At 37.1% G+C, this 19,935-nt stretch overlaps 1 protein-coding gene across 1 annotated transcript in view; it reads left to right on the forward strand.

Moving 5' to 3' along the window:
• Positions 1 to 19,935, forward strand: part of ULK2 (unc-51 like autophagy activating kinase 2) — a 41,084-nt gene that overhangs the window by 11,593 nt on the left and 9,556 nt on the right. Inside the window, exons 4-18 of the mRNA XM_030029086.1 lie at positions 1,362 to 1,394; positions 1,769 to 1,805; positions 3,315 to 3,488; positions 4,614 to 4,687; positions 5,631 to 5,732; positions 6,061 to 6,119; positions 6,436 to 6,518; positions 10,020 to 10,070; positions 10,442 to 10,530; positions 11,218 to 11,389; positions 12,339 to 12,399; positions 12,644 to 12,736; positions 15,845 to 15,982; positions 17,040 to 17,185; positions 17,409 to 17,489. Coding sequence (XP_029884946.1) covers positions 1,362 to 1,394; positions 1,769 to 1,805; positions 3,315 to 3,488; positions 4,614 to 4,687; positions 5,631 to 5,732; positions 6,061 to 6,119; positions 6,436 to 6,518; positions 10,020 to 10,070; positions 10,442 to 10,530; positions 11,218 to 11,389; positions 12,339 to 12,399; positions 12,644 to 12,736; positions 15,845 to 15,982; positions 17,040 to 17,185; positions 17,409 to 17,489 — 1,393 coding nt within the window. The remainder of the gene's footprint in view (positions 1 to 1,361; positions 1,395 to 1,768; positions 1,806 to 3,314; positions 3,489 to 4,613; positions 4,688 to 5,630; positions 5,733 to 6,060; positions 6,120 to 6,435; positions 6,519 to 10,019; positions 10,071 to 10,441; positions 10,531 to 11,217; positions 11,390 to 12,338; positions 12,400 to 12,643; positions 12,737 to 15,844; positions 15,983 to 17,039; positions 17,186 to 17,408; positions 17,490 to 19,935) is intronic.

The following is a 19,935-nucleotide window of genomic DNA, read 5'->3' on the forward strand; positions in this document are numbered from 1 at the left end:
GTCAGACTGTCTACAGTTGCACTTCCAACTGGGGCATATGCATGGCCTTGGCTGGTATGCCATCTTGCTCTTTTCCTTCAACTGTCTTAAAAACATATTTTCCCACAAACTGGCAACCTTTGTTTAAGTTTATTTTTAAAGTGGAATGGAGGTAACATACTGTGTAATTAAAAACATCATCCTGTTTATTGTATACTTGCCTTATGTTTCCTTCTAGTTCTCTTTGTGTTTTTTCCTTTCAGTCTTACTCAATCAGCTCAGAGGGAAAAAATACTTTTACTTTATAAAGATCTCTGAGTGCTTTCAACTTTGTAGGCACAACAAAACTATTTTATGCAGGAGACAGTGGAAAACAATGTTGATTATTGATATAGACAGGTAGGCTCTTTCTTCCCTCACACAAAATAAATATTTGTAAAAAAAGTAAAAGTTCTTGTTACAGTCTGGTTTAAGCACAGACATTTTTACTGCATTTTTGTGGAGTGTGTAGATAATTTACAGTAGCAGTTAGCTAATCTGTCTTTCAGTAAATTTTACTCAGTTACAAGAGAGGGAGTTCAGGTTGCAGGTAGGTCAAAAGAGGTCAGTGCTTTGGAAAAACTCAATAGGACTGCCATAACAAATCACACCTTTGCTATAAGGCATTTAGGTCCGTGGCAGGGACATGCTGCTGCCAGTGACTCGCTGAGGGAGATACTTTACAGAAGTGTGCATGAGTCTTGGAATTAATTGTTCTACAAAATAGCGTTTGGGAGTCAGTTTATTCTAGGCAGTTAACTGTGCTGTCATTTCTGACTGACCTTCAGCTTGTCAGATGGCAGAACCAAAACTTGTTTTACCCAGAAATGGGGAACATAACTTTGGAATTCCTCCTTAGAAAACTGGTTGTCATAGTCAAATTGTCTTTCTTACACTTTGTAATTCTGACCAGTATATTTGTGACTAAATATTACTGTCCCGTTAGTAACTGATTTCAGTGATGTCTGATATCTAAAGTTTGTTTATTTGTAAGGGCTCTTAATATTGAGTTTGTGTTGATAGAGCAGTCCAAGGCAGTTGAAAGCTAAGGGAGTGACATACAGTGGAAACTGATGGTACTTACTGTATGATACTCTTTCAAATGATAGCTTTAGTCTTAAGGATATTGCCTGGTGATTTTTCTGCATATGGTAATGCTTTTGAAAATGTGAAATATTTAATGAGGGGGAATGTACATATTTGCTACCCTCTAAAGCAGTGACTTTAACATAATGTGTCTCAGCTGATTGAAAAAAAATCTCATGTTACACTTGGTTAATACAGGTACTGAAGGCTTTGTCTTGCCACATTCTTAAATGGGGTTTGTTCTCCTTTTCTTTTAGGAAATGCCCAATTCTGTCTTTTTGGTAATGGAGGTATGTATTATCATATCTGTTTGTTTCTGGCTGATTTTAAAGATGATTTTTAGACAAAACTCCTTTGCACAGCTGCAAAATAACCATAACTTGTTAAAGCAAGCAATTCTGAAAACTAGATCATTAATTTCCTATGCACTACTAAATTTATCAGCAGTGTTTGTTCCATAAATTATTCAGTTTCATTTTATGATACTGTAAGTATTGATGAAGTGTTACACTTCAAATTATTAATTACAAGTAATTGACAAAACAATTTAAAGGCAAACAGCTGGAAAGGATCTTCTAATTTTCGTGAAGAGAGTACAAAGTAAAAATTATATAGCAAGTATTTCAGTGCATGTGTTTTGAATAAAAACCTTTCTTTTTAACAGTACTGCAATGGTGGGGATTTGGCAGATTACTTACAAGGTAATTGATTACTGTATTTCCCTATTACGAAGCTATTGCATTACATGTTTATATTCTGTATTCCTGTAATTCATTGGTGTTTCTCTGAGATTGTGGTTTAAATATTTTTCTGTTCATGGAATGGCTGTAATTCCGTAATCCGTGTTCACCCTGTTGTGATTTTAGAGTACCCTCTTTATAAGAGTAATTGAATTCACCAAGAATCCGTTTAGTGTTGTATTCTGTCTCCAGTCAAGGTCAGCAGCAGAGTGCTGTTTGTTGTGTGTTTGTATGCCACCCTGAGAACTTGAAAACTAAATTGTGAAGCTGCAGGAAGACATAAGGTTTTGCATTTGTTTGAAAATATTTCCCAGTGTTTTTAAATGCCACTCATAATTGAAAGTAAAACCCACAAAGTAGCAATGAAAGAGAGTAAAATAATGCACAGACAGGAAATGCTTTTTGCCACTGCTTTCAAAACTGTTGAATGTAACTTTCCCTTATTTGTAAATGAGGGAGAAGATGTAGCTAACAATTAAGTAGCATGCTAACAAATGTGTGGGTTTCTATTTCTAAAGCTGTATTTTGGGGGCTGCTCCCAGTGTTTTGATTCCACCTGCTTTCTATTCCAACATATGAACTTAAAAGTATTGAATTACTTACATAATAATGCTTTCTACAAAGAGGCAGTTCTGGCTTAGGAGAGATTTTACCCTTCATCATGGCTCTGCCCAAAGGGAAGACAAAAGTTACAGAATCATGACAAGTAGATTCTTATTACAAACAACATTCTGAGCAGAGATGTTAATCTTCATATTTTTCTTGATGAAAATATTCTTCTACTTGCCTTTGTGTCTCAGTACGTTGAAGGAATCTTTTTGTGAACAGCTATTGTTATGGTAACTGTGTATTAAAAGCCTAATTCACTTCCCATTAAAATCCTTGGAAAGACTCATACAGTATAATCCCACTCCTGTGTTCAGTACTTTTTCAGACTGCGGAATGAGCTAATAGCTTCTGAAGAGACTTTCAAAAGTACATCTTATTTTTTCCCTTCAAGATAAATTTTATCATGGATGAAATTTTTGAGCAGAGTGGTTATCTGCATCCCCATAATAATTTGTTTAAAGAACAGGTTTTACAGCTTCAGGTTGTAACATGATTGTAGATACATTTACTGTTCTAAACTGTGAAGTTTTTTTATTTTCTTGGCTCTTTTGCATTTTTAGTGAGTTTAGGATTTAATGGTGATTGAGAAGTTTTACAATTATTATGCTACCAAGTTGAATAAACTACTATAAAAACAGATAATTCAGAGTACTGTAGCTAGTGTAAAACTAGAGATGTGTATATTGTTGAGGGTATATACGTTTGTAGAAAAATACTGGGGATTGGATTGTTCTGAGTGTAATTCACTATGATTTGATTGTCTTCATTGTTTTCACGGTTGATCACTGTGAATTTTATTGCTTTTTGCCCAAAGATAATGATATTTATTTTCTCATCTGCTAATGTGTATGTTATTTCCAGCTAAAGGAACTCTTAGTGAAGATACCATCCGAGTGTTCCTCCAGCAGATTGCAGCAGCTATGCGTATTCTGCACAGTAAAGGAATCATTCATAGGGATCTTAAACCACAGAATATTTTGTTGTCTTACGCCAGTCGTAGGAAGTCAAGTGTCAGTGGCATACGCATCAAAATAGGTAAATATGCTTTTCTCTGATCTAAAGGTAAATCATCACTGTTGGATTGTTTCACTACTCAGAAGTGTCTCTGTTGTTAAAGCGCAGAAGGTGTACTGGATATGGTGTGTATTAAATTGATACAAATCAGGCAGTAAGTCTAGAATGATGAGCTTTATGCTGTAGTGCAGAATCTTGGAATAAAAAAGATTGAGTCATAAAGACCTTTTTGATTAAATCTGCAGGAAAAAGAAACCTATTTAGCTGATGTTTCTAGTATTAAACTATTTTAATTAGACATAAATCTGTAACCTTTGAAACTTCAAGTAGCCTTTAGCCCATTTCAAAACTGTGTGCATGTGAGACTCTAGTCACAGTTCCAGCTGGGGTTTTTTTGTGGTAGACCCTCCTAAGGGTTATTTGAGAAGTTTAGAAATGTAGGTTATGACCTATTTTTGGCAGAAGGAGGTTTGGCATTGTAACTGGGGAGAGAGATGTCAACTGTTCAGGACACTACCAAACTCTTCTTCAGAGGATGCTTCAGGAGTTTTAATCTCTTGTTGTCTATTAAGTGTCCATTTAAAAATACCTTGTTTTTAACAAGTTTCTTTTCTATGCTTTTGCTCAACCAAAATCTGAGATCTGTTCCAACTCACTGCATGTTCTAAACAGCACAGAACAGACAAAACTTCTCTTGCTGTCCTTACTTGATAGTTTCAGATGCTTTTGTCTACGTGGAAAATTCAGGCATCTGAAACTTGACTTCTTAAACTTCTACCTGATGTGATTTCACTGAAGCAGATTGTATATTCATCACTCTTAATGGACCATTTATATTTAGCCACTGACTTTAATCCTTTCCTGCTGACGCCAGACAGTATGCTCTGCAGCTGGGGAGATGGCTGAGCAGCAGTTTGTGCAAATGATGCCACTGCTGTTTCTTGGCTTGCTATTTGGAAGATAATGTATTATTCTTTCAGTGTCACATAGATTTTACTATTCCATGTAGCTGACTATATATTATACCTGTCTTTTTCTCTCTAACTTGTAATTGTAGCAGATTTCAATAAGAGACAGATCATTTCTAGACTTCAAAAATTTGGAAATTGTATTTCTTTTCATTGACAAATGTGTTTCTTTACATAGCTGACTTTGGTTTTGCTCGTTATCTGCATAGCAACATGATGGCTGCAACTCTGTGTGGTTCCCCTATGTATATGGTAAGTGACAGAATATTTCAGATTATGTTGCTTATCTCAAACATTCTCCTACCAGAACAAAATAATTTACTGTTTGCAGATTGGCAGATTCAGAATTATTAGAGGCAGCATGCGGTTCACTTTTCCTTAGTTCTACTAGCTCCTTTTTTTCTTGTGATTTGGAGATCACGGTTGTTAAAATCAGAGAGACATTGAACATTTCTTAGCGCTGCGGAGAGGGAAAATCTTGGAGAATTAAAAGAGAATACATCTTAGCATTAATTTTATGGCAAAGTAGTTTCATTCCCACTTAGGTACTCCTTTTTTGTGAAATAGGGCATTATCTCCTTCCCAGTTTCTAAGAAAATAAAAAGTGATCAAATACAGGCTAGAAGAGCTTTACACTACTAGTTAAAAAAAACTACTTGATGTTTTGATTCTAGTTATTTAATGTATTCTCTCACATGTGGGGTGGGGTGTTAAAAAAACAATTTGCAGTTAATTGCCATTAATTTTGACTAAGTAGTGTGGTAGTCAGTTGAGCACTGAACTGTCTGACTTTGGCACTACCACTGCTGTACTGGGAAGATCATTTTGCTTTCACTTGTCTTGTTTTTTTTATATGTAAAATGGTGATAATGATATTCCTTATGAAATGCTTGGTTATTTATCTAAACGAGGACTGCATAAACCAAGTAAATAACGCTTACATCTTATTCCTATACATGCTGATTGCTAGATGCTTTCTTTAGAACATCAAGTTTTCTAGTTTTCTGTGTTTTTGAAACATAGCTTTCATTTTAGAACTGTTACCTTTCAAGTCGTGATGCAGATTAAAATGTTAATTTTGTCTTAGAATAAAGTGGTCTCTGTTAATACTGCTCTGACAGAAGAACTGTAGAATTCGTATTGCTGCGGCCTTGCTTTTTTGTTTTCCCTTCTGAGATTTTGCTGTTCTTTCTAGGCCCCTGAAGTGATTATGTCTCAACACTATGATGCTAAAGCAGACCTGTGGAGCATAGGAACTGTGATTTATCAGTGTCTTGTTGGAAAACCACCTTTTCAGGTAACAATTTATTTCCTTTTCCATCTTTTTAGTCTCCTCATGGAAATTCCTAGGGCTTTTCCTTCTGGTCATGAAAACAGAAGTAGTGATGTCTGAGTGTAGTGTCGATGCTTCAAAGGCTAGATCGCTTGAGGATACCAAGGGAGAAGTTGCTCATACTTAGTCTATGAGATCAGTGTGTTCAATCCAGAGGAAATATATAAGGATTGGGGTTTTCTCCTTTAATGCCCATATACAAAAGCCTCCTTTTTGTGTATATGTGCATAGGTACAAAAGCTATTTTCTCCATGAAACTGAGCTTTAATTAATGTACATTTTTATTTGACAGGCCAATAGTCCTCAAGATTTGAGAATGTTTTATGAAAAGAACAGGAATTTGATTCCTAGGTATGTCACCATGGCCTTTCCTGTCACTTACATTTGTTGATTGAACACTTTTTCATCTTTGGGAATGCCTGGGATTCATAAAAATATTCAGTGTTGCTATCTTTACAAGGGTGTAGTACGATACCAGTGACTCATGTTGCATCTTGCCTTCATTGTACCTTGCTGGGTTGAAAGGGTCCTGTACTAAGGCTGTAGAGCATGTATAGTGAAGACTTAGGGACATGGCAGAATGCTGACTTCCTAAAATTTAATGTGCTATGCATTATTTAATGCATGCATTAAATTTAATGCATGTTTTACTTCCTCTTGTGTGCAGTATTCCTAGGGAAACATCAGCTTATCTGGCTGACCTGCTGTTGGGTTTGCTTCAGAGAAATCAAAAAGATAGAATGGACTTTGGTATGTAACTTTTCATTTTGCTCTCTTGACTTCCCTTGTTAGTTGTATTCATGTGACCAGAATAACTGTCTTGACCTTTTGTCTACAGCCAATTACATGAAAAGTGAAGTATTTTTTTCCTCTTGGTTATCATAAAGAAGGCAGAGTAGCCAAAATAAATCACTGGGTAACTACTGTCAATCAGTATTAAGCGATGCCCATGAATTACAACTTTGTTGTTGAGTAGTGAAATATAAATTAGTTTAATTCTTTCAATTGTGGCCTTTTTTTCCCCCACAGTGTTAACTGACATACCTTAAATTTCATGTCACAGTCTTATTTCTGTTACTTTAACTGGGATTTTGGCTTCAGACTGGGAGCAGACATCTCTGATCTCCATGTGGTGTTGGTTGCAGAAACGTAACAAAATACTGGAAGAGCCCAATTTGGAAGAAAAGTTGCTTTAAATTGTTTCCTCCCTGTTCGCTTATAGGCTGCAAATATCATAACAGTATTAATGGGGGTACGAACTGTGTACATTTGATTTGACCTTGAAAGGTGTGTGTGTATATATATATATGTATATCTGAGGGCAATGGGAGATGTTACATTACATCAAAATTGTTTATGTTTGCAAAGATGAGTTCCTAGTATTGCACTTAGGTATTGCTAGCTGTAGAGACTTCTTTATTTTAGTGAAATATTTTCACTGGGGTTTTTTAAGCCCAAAAGTAGTCGAAACAACAGTTGTATCTTTGTATTTCATTAAGTCCTCACATTTTTAAACTGTGCAGTGAATGGAGTTTGCATACTGTTAAGACATTACTGCAATGTCTGTTTAGGACTGTATTTTGCATTAGTTGGGAAGTTAAACCTAGTACAAACTAGATGGATACCCTCTTAAAAATGAACTTGTTTGGTTTCAGTTTACTGCTGTGTTTGGCTTTTTCTCTTTAGCTGGAGATCTTTGGTTGCAGAACATTGTTCTAACTACTTAAGATTTCAAGGCCTCAAATCAGTACTATTGAGTCATTCAAACTGGCTACAACTGTTGCCTTTTCAAAATTAGTCAGGAGTAGAGTTTAGATTTGTGTGTGCTTTGTACTGGCTGGATTGTCTGTTCCTCACTTCAGTTTCAAAAAGCCTTCTTATTGCTGGGATTTTGGTTACCTATTACTGCAAAAGTAGTAATGCTTTTTTTCTTCTTTTTTTTTTTTTAATGCAAACTCAGGCAGTGTTTTTAAAAGATGACCACTGAAAAGTTAAATCTTGATTAGTTTTTCTTAGCTGCATCTTTGTCATGTTATTCATGCTGGTTGTTTAAATTTTATAGCACTATTTGTTATTGCAATTTAATCACAGCTGCCAGGAAATGTTAAGCTTAAATTTTTAGTTAATTAAAGCTAACTTAGCTAAATACAATTATCTTTTTCATTATTATTATTTTATATCAATAGCAATGTGTTTTATTACTGAGATTTGGTTTAGCAACAAGATAAGTGACTCATCAAGTTTAACCTATGGCGTGGTGAGAGAGCCTAAACCTTAAAGTCTCTTCATGCTTTTTGTAGATACGACCTAGTTCTTTCCTTACCATAAGCTATTAGGTCTTGTGATGCTGAGATCCTAGGGTGAGTTGCAACCCAAAGAAAGACACGCTCAGTTTTTGTTTCTGCTTATGAAACTCCACCATTGCTCTTTAGTTATGACTGCAAGCTTGGTTTTGATACAGTACTGAAATACACAAATTGACTCATTCATCATATGTGGTCCTTGTGTACTTGTGATAAGATGACTATATTTGTTAGGCTGTGGAGAGAGGAAGATTCAAAAGGCATTTTAATTCTTTACTTGAAGCTGAAGACTCTCCTAGTTACATTTTTTTTTTTTTCCTTTTCAATTCCTGCTCTGTTTTTCTCCAAGAAATATCAAACTTTTCTTTAGTAATCTGAAATTTAAAACATCAATACTGGTATAATTAAGGTGTTGCTCTTCTGAGAACCAAGCATGGGGTTTGTTATGTGTAGGTGTGACTGACATAACTGCTGTACATAAAAACTTAAGATCCAGAAAAACTATGATAATTGGGTAAAATGTCCCAAATGACAGTGACAGTATTCAGAGGTTGATATATAAATCTGTATGTGTAGAAGAATTAATACATCACAAACATGGACTTTGAGTAATTGATTCCACTTTGCACTCTGGGTGTACTGATCCCTACAGTTTCTTCAAACATGGGAATTCACTGTATCATTTGTGGTAGTGGGAGAAAGCATTTGTGCTTAGAAAGAAAAATAGAAAGCAGAATGGTAGTGATGAAAGTCATGTTTTCCTTGGCTGAGCCACTTAAAGGGCCTCAAAGGGGCTGCTCTGGAATGTGCTTAGCAAAGGGAGTGAAAGGGAGAGTGTATAACTGAGCCCAGTTGGCTGTTGTTAAAGTAAAAATAGCATTGGAAATCTTGTTGATCTTCCAGCAATGTGAAGTAGAACAGCAGGTGTTGTACAAAAGCTCAGGAACACCTGATCTTCGTGTTAAAGTTAATCATTATATTGTTCTTGCGTTAACAGCTAGCCTCCCTTCCTTATCGGGTCATGGAAGAAAGTGTTGTTGAAGGAAGAGGAGATACTGCAGGCCTCACATTCTTTCTTTTATTTTTTTTCCTTGTTATTTGCTTAGGTCTGATGAACAGCATTATTTTTTTTTTCCTCAACTATTAGAACGTTAAACTTGACAAAGCTTAGCAGCTGGCTTCCACGAACCCTCAATTTCCTCTAACTAGCTGAAGGTTGCTTCTTGTAGGATAAAATTTTCCATGTAAACTGCTAGCCAACTGGTTATGCTAAGTCAATTAAATGCATCTCAGCATATCCATTTAAAACAAAAGCAAAATGTTTCAAAAAAAATTAACAATGACAAGTAACAAGTTAACTGAGGAAATTATTAAAGAAATTGTGTTTAATTCTGTGTTATGCTATATGAACCGGCTGCACAGGTCATGTTCTGCCGTTGGGAAGTGGGAAGGAGAATGGCTGCTGCTCTGTTGTGATTTTTTGCCACCTAAGGAGTAGCATTAATGGGCTCAAAAATAAGCGTCAGTCCTTGGGAAAGGCAGAAGTGAAAATACTTCCAGTGTTCGATGTGAGAGATGCTCATCACTTTGAAGAGCAAATTAAAACTTAGTACCATACTGAACATAGAGAATATAATTTCATGAGGAGTATAGGAAGGCTCCTTGTGTATGTGATCCTTAAGTGCAGTCATAAAATGCCCTCCAGTAATTCAGTCTGATTTGCCTTGCTGGCTGTTGTTTGAAGTTATTCAATTGATTTTTGTTTCCTTTCCAAATACTGTAGCAACATATAACATAGAAGGCTTTAATCTTTTATAAGCTCTTCACCCTCTGGCTCTGAAATATTGATTCTGGGAAGGCAACTATTTATCACCATCTGCAATATAGTCTGTAAATTCTATGTCATTTGTACATTTACTCACAATGGTGGTTGTTTCTTGTTCTACAGAAGCATTTTTCAACCACCCTTTCCTGGATCAGATTTCAACAGTCAAAAAGTGTAAGTAGTTTTGTTTTTCCACTTATTTGTGTAAACGATGAATGTTGGGGGCTGGAAGGCAGAAAGATCTGCCAAATATCACACTAAGTGTTCATGAGATATTTTCCTGAGTCTGACGACTTGTTGTGCTCTATTGTGAAGCTAAGTGTTGAATCCTTTTTTGTATTATGCTAGACTGAAATGTGATACTTATTTACTAGTTCCTTTGACATTTCAACTGAACTTAAATACCCTTGTGTGTTTGAGGATGTGCTGTGCTTATAAGTTGTATAAGTGTTTGTGAATGAAAAGCAGTGAGAAAATGAGTTTGAAATTCAGCCTTTCAAAATCTTAGTCCCTTTTCCCCCCCACCCTGGGTTTTCTTATTCTAGCTTGTCCTGTACCAGTGCCCACATATGCCGGCTCAGTCTCTGGCAGTTCCTGTGGTAGCTCTCCTTCATGCCGTTTTGCTTCTCCTCCAGTAAGTTCTCTGTTTTACAGAACAATCTCTGGAAAATATTTTCTGTAACATTTAGCCAAGAGTTATTGAATTTTAGATCTTTCAATTCTTGAACAGTGTAAACTGTTGTGTTTAAGAGCACAGAGCAAGGAATACCCCTGTCTTTTGCTAGAAGAATAGCATTAGCATTTTGGTTCTCTCTTGCTCCTTGTGTTGTACTTTGTGGGGTTTTTTGTTCTTGTTTGTTAAAGAAAAAAATACGTATACATATCAAATACTAGAGCAGTAAATCTTTAGATATGCTAGTATGGTTTGCAACATAATGAATGTTACAGTTAATTTTTGAATTGGCCTTTTTGGCTAAGGCCCCTTGTATGAACTGGTGACTTCGATTTTAGAGGTGCATCTGTATCAGGAATCATTGAATAAATTGCAGTCGTTTAAATTCACAGCCTGTTTAGTATAGAACTGTCTAAACTGACACTACCGGGTTATCCAGTATTTGAAACTTCCAAATTCAAATACATTTTATATTTCTAAATACTTAAATTTTGGGACTTTGTTTTGTTTATCTTTTTTTTTTTTTTTGTCAAAGCTAGTGATGATTCTTACTTTAGAAGCTTCATAGTTAAAAGAGCAATTCTACATTCTGAATTACTGGATTTACAGTGGGGTTTTTTTACTTTTTTTTCCACTCCCCTCCTCCAGTCTCTGCCAGACATGCAGCACATTCAAGAAGAAAATTTGTCTTCCCCTCCATTGGGTCCTCCTAACTATCTTCAAGTCTCTAAAGACTCTGCCAGTACCAGTAGCAAGAACTCCTCTTGTGACACAGATGACTTTGTTCTTGTCCCACACAATATCTCTTCAGACCACTCATGTAAGAACCTTCCTTATTTTTACATTTTAAAACAATTTCCACTTGTAACATACTTTTATGTCCTGTTATTCTTTGGCTCTCTTTTCTCTAAATGTGTCTCAGTTCACATTGGAACTCATTTCTGTAGTTTGATTACTCTTTGAAGGGAGGCTGGTACACCTGCATGTCCATCTGGGACATTTTCACCTTCCATTGAGTAGCCAGATACACCAAAGATACCAAGGTCATTTATAGTCATGGAAAATATTGGGGTTTGGCAGTAGAAGAAAAGAGTCAGTTGTAAACAACTGCTGATAAGAAGCCCAAGGATTCTCTTAGTGGAGGCAGGCACGTTGTTACCTCCAGACTAACTGAACATTTATAGTCCATGCTGTAGAGCTGTAGATATTAAACAAGTGCAGGTGAAAACATAAAAAATGTTTAACATTAAAGGTAAGGCATCAGACTGGGCTTATACAACAGAAAGACTTGGATGTAGCACATTGCCATTTTACGACATCGTCCAAACCTGAATTGCCACTAAGAAGGTAGTCAGCTGATTTCTATACAGTGCCACCAACTTGTGTTAAATATTTGACTAAATTAGTGCCTTGATCTCTGAAGGGTTTCTGTCATTCGTTATTATAAATTTTCCAATGCTGATACCTTGTACTCTTAAACAATGGATTTTATTTCAAAATTATTATAACTAGTATAGCAAAAAAAACTCCAACAAAAACAAACAACAAAAAAAATTGTTAAAGAACTGCCTTCCCCAGTTACATTTTTGTTGGTGGTCACATTTAAGGTATTTTCATACAAAAAACAGTTTGTGGAAAACTTTTATATGTTCACAGAAGTTTGTCAAAGTGGTTATTTCTACAACAGTAATATTGGAGGTTTTTTTGTTTTTTTTTAAAGATTCTGCTTCATGATGTGGGTTTTCAATGTGTTCTTCTGCTTACTTTAGATGATATGCCATTGGGAGCAGCTGGCAGGCGGGCTTCAAGCGAGTTCTTGATGTGTGGAGGGTAGGTGTGCTGAGCTTTATCCGAAAGAAGTCTCATGTTCTAAAATTGATACTGCAGCTGTAGAAGGGGTTGCTGGGGTTTTGGTAGTGATGGGTCTACATAGCTCTGTGGACTTTCTTAAAGATTAGTATGCCAAGGTGAATTTAATATGAATATATAAACAGCTTGAATTCAGAAAGTTTTGCTGCAAAGTAGATAGCTTCTCTGAAGCCCTGTCCTTTGACAGTGGTTTTTGTTTTCACAGGCAGTCACCATTAACTATTTCTGGAAGCTCAGGAACCGTACAGAAACCATCCTCAGCCTCTTCTCGAAGTACTGCTTCTGGTACAGCTAACAGGTGTGTGATGTAGGCTTAGTATTTCCTCTTTTTTAAAAAGGTTCTCTGCTACTATCTGTTGGGTTTGGTTTTTTTTTTTTAATTGTGGATGGCAACTGGAAACTGAACTGAAATAGAAGCTAGACCTGTTTTTTTCCAGGCTCTTGACACTTAATCCATTTTAATGGCTGATGGTTGTGTAGCTAACTTCTGGCTCTGATGCATCCCCAAAAGATTTCCTTAAGGAAAGATAGCATTCTTTTGTCTGTTTAAATTTTGAACTGGTTGAAAGCAGAAACTTAAGAGACATAACTGACTTGTCCTTTTTGGTATTGTGAAGCACAGCACAGTCTTCATTTAGTGAGTCAAGATGTTGAATGCAGTATACATTTTAAGTAGTTGTGAGAGAAGAGGAACTTACAAAGCCCAGACTGCTATGGATATGTGTCTTGTGGCTGGATTGTCTTGTGTCTGGTAACTGGGTGTGGCTTCTGTGCAAGCGATTACTGTGAATTTTGTGTTTGTGTCTCACAGGATACCAAAGAAGCCACATGAAATTGCTAAACATGTAGTGCAGCTTTTCCATCAGCAGGACTGTTAATAAGTCCTCTTTCTTCCACATGGTTGTAGGCTAGGTTTCTGCTAGTTTGAAATAGAACTGATATTCATCAGTGGTGCCTGAAATCTTTCCTGGATTATATTGGAAAATGTAAAGCTTTATCATGCTGTTTAACTAGTCATGTAATAATCTAAACAGATTTGTCATTTGACCAAGTAATGAATTTCATAATGTTTTCAGTACAAACAGAAAGAGGATGAGTGGCTAAATGGGGAATAAAGCTATTATGTTAGGTGTATTTTTGGCTTATGCTAATACTACAGGGCTGCAAGTCAGCATTATTTGTTTAGAAATGCTTGTCACAAGAAAAGTTTGCTACTTTGTGCTGATCTTTGTGCAGTTTGTGAAATCTGCTGACATGGGCTATCAATACAGCTTTAGTCTTACCTTTTATATTTAAGGGCAGATAATGGGGATGGTTGTCTGTAAAGATACATTTGGTCTGGATTGGCTGTGTACAACATATTATAAATACATTGTAATGTCCTATTTTAAATTGTGTCAGGTGTCACAGTTTTTAGAGTACAGGTTTTATGAAAATACACCAGTTATGTTATCTGTACATTACTAAGTTAAGAGCTAAATGGTGGTGTGATCAGAAACAGGTGTCTACTGTTCACACTTTCAGTGTTTGTACTATAATAGTTTGATTTAATTGTTGATTGAGTAAATTTGGTAACTAACTGGCTGCTTGGGGCATGGTCTGAAGGAAGCAGTGTGTGTCTGATACTCTACAAGATGCTGCTTTTGGTTTTTGGTTTTGTTTTTTTATTTCCTCAGAAATGTTCTTTCATAGTTTGTGATTTTTTTTTTTTTTTTTCACAAAAGGTTATGCCCTATGAAACAGTGAGTTTTTCCAATTAGATGATCAAACCGAATGAATTGTACCCATAGTTATGCTGCTTTATGTCAAGCAGAAGAAGCTGTAACACTTCTCAGACTCCAGCCAGAATGGGCAGAATAGGTAGAGGCAGTTCACTCTCCTGTGATTAATTGCTAATTTTATTCTCTGAATCTCAGAGAAACAAGATTTGCATGCAACTCTGCACACATCTGTATTGCGTCTTCCCTAACGAGTAACAAACCACATCAGACTTGAGGATGCCTAATGAGACCTTAGCTTTGGGCCTGAGCTGGGGAGCCCTGATGGAAGGCCAAGTACTGTACCATGACTCTCCACTGTGTTACCACAGCGTTGCTGTCTCCAGTTAGCTTGTGGCTCACAGGGCTTGTTTGGGTATACTTGTAAGGCTGTGTGAGAGCAGGGGAGGGCATTTTCCATGCCAAGTACTTTAAAAGTTGAAGTGCCTTCATGGCCTCCTCGGTGTCATTGCCACAGTTTAAATCCGCTTCCCATCGCCGGGAGGCTGGACCTAGGGAAGCCTCCCTGTGCTACATCAGCGTGCTGTGTTAGTCGTAGCAGGCTGCCCACTGCCTTTGTGTGGTTTCCACTTGTGAGACCTTCTCCTCATGTGGAAGCTTTCAGGCCTTCTGTTGACTGTGTGCTCACAACTGACTTCCAAATTACTCTGTAGTATCTAGAAATTGGGTGGCAATAAATGGACAAACTTCTTTTCTTTTGCTAAGAAAGTTCTATGCATATTAGCAAGTAGTATTTTATACTCAGAGGTAGCAAAGAGAATAGGACAAATACAGTCAGAAACCCAGCTGCAACTGTGCAGTGAGTGCTGTAACTGCTTGTTTTCTAGAGTTCATGGTAGAACTTTTTTACATTTCCTCTAAGAATTTCTAATCTTTCTCTGAAGAGGTGGTCAATAAAGGACCAGATACTAAACTGATTATCTTCCAAAAAGCCCATTTGTTTGAAATTCTTTCCATTGAATTCTGTCTTCCTTTAAAAGTGTTGGTAACTGATTACGTTGCAGTGGTTTGATTCCCTCATCAGATAGTACACTGAGGTAAGCCAGGTCACTGACACTTCAGTTGAACTTGGGTAATGCTAATCTGTAGTTTGAGCCTGTGGATTAATGTTCAGGTGTGTGGTTTTGGTCATTTTGTCAGGGGTTGGTTACATAACATGTTTTCCTTTTGCAAGTTCACGGTGTCTCTTGGGATATCTCTGACTGTGCTTTAATGGCTTTTGTACACATTCCAGCCCTGCTGCTGAACTTCCTGTTCTTAGCGCAGTGGGTTTTCCTAGAACGCTATTTTGAAGCGTGGTAAACAGAGCGGGCTGATTGGCAGGAAGTCAGAGGGATCTGTAGATCACTGTGAAGTGTGACGAAGTGCTTCAGCTAGTACTGCACTCTCCGCTCAATCTGATACTAGCCAGTATAAGAAAGGTAGCTAGTAATGAACAGTTCCTGATCTTCATCTGTCAAGTGTTACAGCTAGATTAGGACAAGCTAAGATTGTATTGTATGCAGGGAGGGCAGAAGCAGCTTATTTGCCTCTTTCCTAGATTTTATTGAAAACTCAACAATGGTACAATTCAGAGAGAGACCTGTCTACCTCTATTCATCTCCTGTCTTCATACCTTCCAACTTCAGGCATTGTCAGCCTTCGGTATCCCCCCGCAGCGAAACGGCACCTATCCCGGTTCCCACCCAGCTACGTAATTACCAGCGCATAGAACAGAACCTCTCCTCTACTGCCAGCCCTGTGTCAAACCCCCACGGATCACCAAGGTAAGGGGTTTTTTTAACTCCTTTTTCTTGGTTCTAGTTTGTGCTTGTACCCTGACAGATGTCTGTGGTTTCTTGCTGATGTAATTTTTTTTTTTTCTGCACAAAAACATACTAAAGAGACATTTTAATGATAACAAGTAATAGTCCTCCACAATCTCAAGATTGTTGGATGGGTACTTGAAATTTTTCACAAAACAAAACAAGCTTGTTCTTTCACTCAAATGAAACCCAAGAAGGTGAAAAGATGAAGTCTTGCTTTTTTATTCTTCTTTGTGTATTATTCGGCATTACATCATAAACTAGAAAGTCAGTAATAAGTTATGTTTTGTTTTCACACATGTAGTGATGAGATGAATGCATTGTTCTGTAGAATATCAAGGAAACAATTTTTGGCATGCTAGTTAACCAGCTTGTCTTATTACAAAGCTCTAGTGTGCCAGACTTATTCTGTGCTCTGTGGTCTACAGGATCAGGATGGTGAAGGTCAAAGACTCAGAAACAGACTACTTGGAACTCTGGAGATCTTTACAAAAACAAACCCCATGGTTCCTTGCATTTTTTCAGGATCTCTGATTTTGTAGTAGTTGCTACACTTGGGGAAGTGCCTTTCTCTTAAATAATCAGTTTTCAGTTATCTGACCTGTATACCAGACCCAATATGGAAACTTTGTCATAATCTGTGGTGACATTAAAATGGGCATTTGTAGGAATACATTTCACTTGATTGTCAAATTAAAAATTGGGTGATCAAGTTGTTTGAAGATTAGGAATCCATGTACTAAGGGATATCTTGTTTTAATTTTCTCCAGTTAACAGACTACTATGGCATTGAAAGTTAAAAAGTCAATGTGAACAAAGGGAATTAAATATTGCTTGTTTTCAGTATGGGAAGCTTAGCTTAAGTTATTGGCTTAATAAGCTTCAACATCACAGCTTTCTCTTTAAATATCAGTATTTTCTTTGACAGATCATTATACTTCTTAGGGGATTCTTATCTCCTTATCCACAGGATCCACAGTTACTATCGTGTGTGTAACCATTCTTTTCACCTTGTTAGAGCTGGAGTTGTGAGACGCTCAAATACCAGCCCAATGGGCTTCATGAAGATGGGCTCCTGTTCTCCAGTACCAGCTGACACTGCGCAGGGTGTTGGGCGCAGGCTATCCACAGGATCTTCTAGACCATATTCTCCTTCACCACTAGGTAAGCTTGTAAATTCTTAGCCATTAGTGAAGGTTTATCTGGAACAGTAATTCAGAACACTAATTCTTCCTTGAAATTTTCTTAAACAAAACTGTGCCCAACTAGGTCACATTTGCAGAAATAATTTCTGTTAAATGACCAACAGAAGTAAACTAGGTTTTATTTTGCTTTACCTTCATTTGTGGGTGAAGTATAAATTCACATTTTGATTTTGTTTGCATAGTTGGAACCATACCTGAGCAGCTTGGACACTGTTGTTGTGGACAACTTCAAGGACATGAATCAAGGAGTAGAAACTTCTCAGGTGAGTGACTTTGGACAATGCCACCAGTAATATTTTGATAGAGCTTGTACAGCATTTTGTGAAGGGGGTGGCAAGTCAGCGCTACATTAGCGTGAGTTAATAGGAGACAACTGGGTAAGTGGTGCACTGAGTTTCTGTAGAAACTCAGCCCAATTGCGGCTGTATCAAGACACCTTTCCCCATAACTAATTCCCTACACAGGAAGAGAGCGACTGAAGTTTCTTTTTCTCAAGGTGAAAAAGCAACTCTAATGTCTGTCTTTAAACAGGGATGGAAGGGATGGATTATAATGAGTGGTAGTGACATGCTTCTTGGAATCTGGTTTTGATAGACCAGGTGTGTCATGCCAGTCCTCAGAAAAGGGAGGAAGAACTGCCAGTGTACAGCATGCAACAGGTTTTCGTCATTGCCTTAGGAAATTGACTGGGATCTGATGTTAGTCTTGCTAAGCATTCAGTAAGCTTTGCAAGTCATGAATTATTACGGCATGCCAGCAGAAAAAGATCAGGGAGAAATAGGACTTGAGGATGTTCTGAGACTGTTAAAGATGGAATTGCACTGTAATGCCAAAAGGACTGGGCATAAGACTATGCAATTCAGTAGCACATTCTTTTGCTCTGTGCACGTTTTGGGTGCATTTTCTTCTTTATCTGAAATACTAGTTAGTAGTTATACTCTTTATTTTGACTTTCTAAGAGGTGGTGTTGAAACTGCATTGTGGGTTTTTTCCCTATTTAAGCACTTTCTAAAATGATCTGGAGATGATAGAGCCTTCATTTCTTGGAGCAGCCATATTTCAAATGTCTGGGAATGGTTTCATCCATATGAAATAAGTTCTATGACGTGTCTCAAAAATTGCCTTAATTGCTATGCCATTGGCAGTCTCAGCAAAAGACAACGAATGAGTGAATCCTCAGATTTGAAAAACTCCTCTCTAAAAAAAAAAAAGAGATGCACATGAAGAGAATAAAGAGAATACAAAACAGTGTGTATGCTTTTCTTGTTGCATCTTGTTGGGGGCTCTTGTTTTAGTGCCTTTTGCCAGTGTCAAACTGACTTGTAACGTACCACAGCGCTGTTTTTATGGCTGTAAAGGTTTTTAATGTCTCACTTCTAAATCTGTTTCCTGCATTCTTTTTCTACTTGACTTTATTTCTTAATTTCAAATGAATGCAGTGGTGTTTCTCTTTGTAGAATACCACAAATTGCAGCAAGTCTCTTTCTCGGCGTTTAAATGGGTATGGGAAGCCGTCTTTTGCTTCTGGGTGAAGTGAGGTCATCTGTACTGAGTTTTTCTAAGGACTGAAGATGTCTGTCATAACGTAGCTTCTGAACTAATTGAGTTGCTCTTGCTGCCAGTGGCAGCAGAGGACAAACTTCTAATTCAGAAGCCTTCCCTGTGGTGGCAGTGACACTAGAACAGTAACCAGTGAGCTTTAAGACTGGTTTCTGAAACGACAGGTGAGGACTTTCAATGCTGTGAGACAAGCAGAGAGATTTCAAACAAGCAAATTCTTGGCTGGGAAGTTAATGAGAAATAGACTTGATCCTCTGCTGGAGCTGGAGGCAGAAAGGCTATTCTAAAACATACTGTTTAATGGAGTGGAATGAAATCAAGATGAAGTAGCTCATATTCAAAATCTAACTAGCAAAAGCACAGGCTTAAGAAGGTTGAAAGGTGTGTCTTAAGAGCTGGGCACTTTATTGAGCAAACTGCAAGAAGTTTGTGATATTTTTCTGAGCATACATTTATGAAACGGAGCCTATCTCAGAAGATTGTCTTGGCCAGCTCTTAAAAATCTTATCTAGTTAGTATGGTCATTTTCAGTTTTGCCTTTTTTTTTTTTTTCCTTTTCTTTTTCCTTTTTTAAAAAAAAGTGAGTGAAATTGTCACTGCAGTGTCAGTTCTTTGAGTTTACAGCTGTGGCTATAAAGCTGAAGTCTTATGTACTGTTTGTAACTTTGCACAGTTCCTCATCATGAGACATAAAAATATCACAAGGAAGAGACCATTTCATCAAATTTCAGGTTCCTTATTTTTAAAGAGGAAGGGCACCTTCGAGTAGGTGAGATGTTCATAAGATGTATTTCCCCAAAGCCCTGTTTCAATGACTGCTTATAGCTCTTCCATTTCCATTTGCTTTAGGAGAAACTTTGCACTTGCACTTAAGTGTGGACTTCCTTTGTACATAGTAAGCTTTTGAAAAAGATTCAGTCTGACAGACTACAAAGTAAATGACTGCCCAAAGTAATGATCCCAAACTGTTCCATCTGAACAATTTGGTTCTTTTTAGTACCTAGTTTTCTTGCAGGAACCGTGAGATGAGCTGCCTTTTGTGTCTGCAAATGAAGTCATTACGTACAAAACAAGTCATTAACATGCAATGCCGCATTCACACACTTGTTTGCAAGAATATAATTCCAGTACTTGAGAACCTCTATTCAA

This window comes from Aquila chrysaetos, chromosome 10 (assembly GCF_900496995.4).
Source record: "Aquila chrysaetos chrysaetos chromosome 10, bAquChr1.4, whole genome shotgun sequence".
Lineage (NCBI taxonomy): Eukaryota > Metazoa > Chordata > Aves > Accipitriformes > Accipitridae > Aquila > Aquila chrysaetos.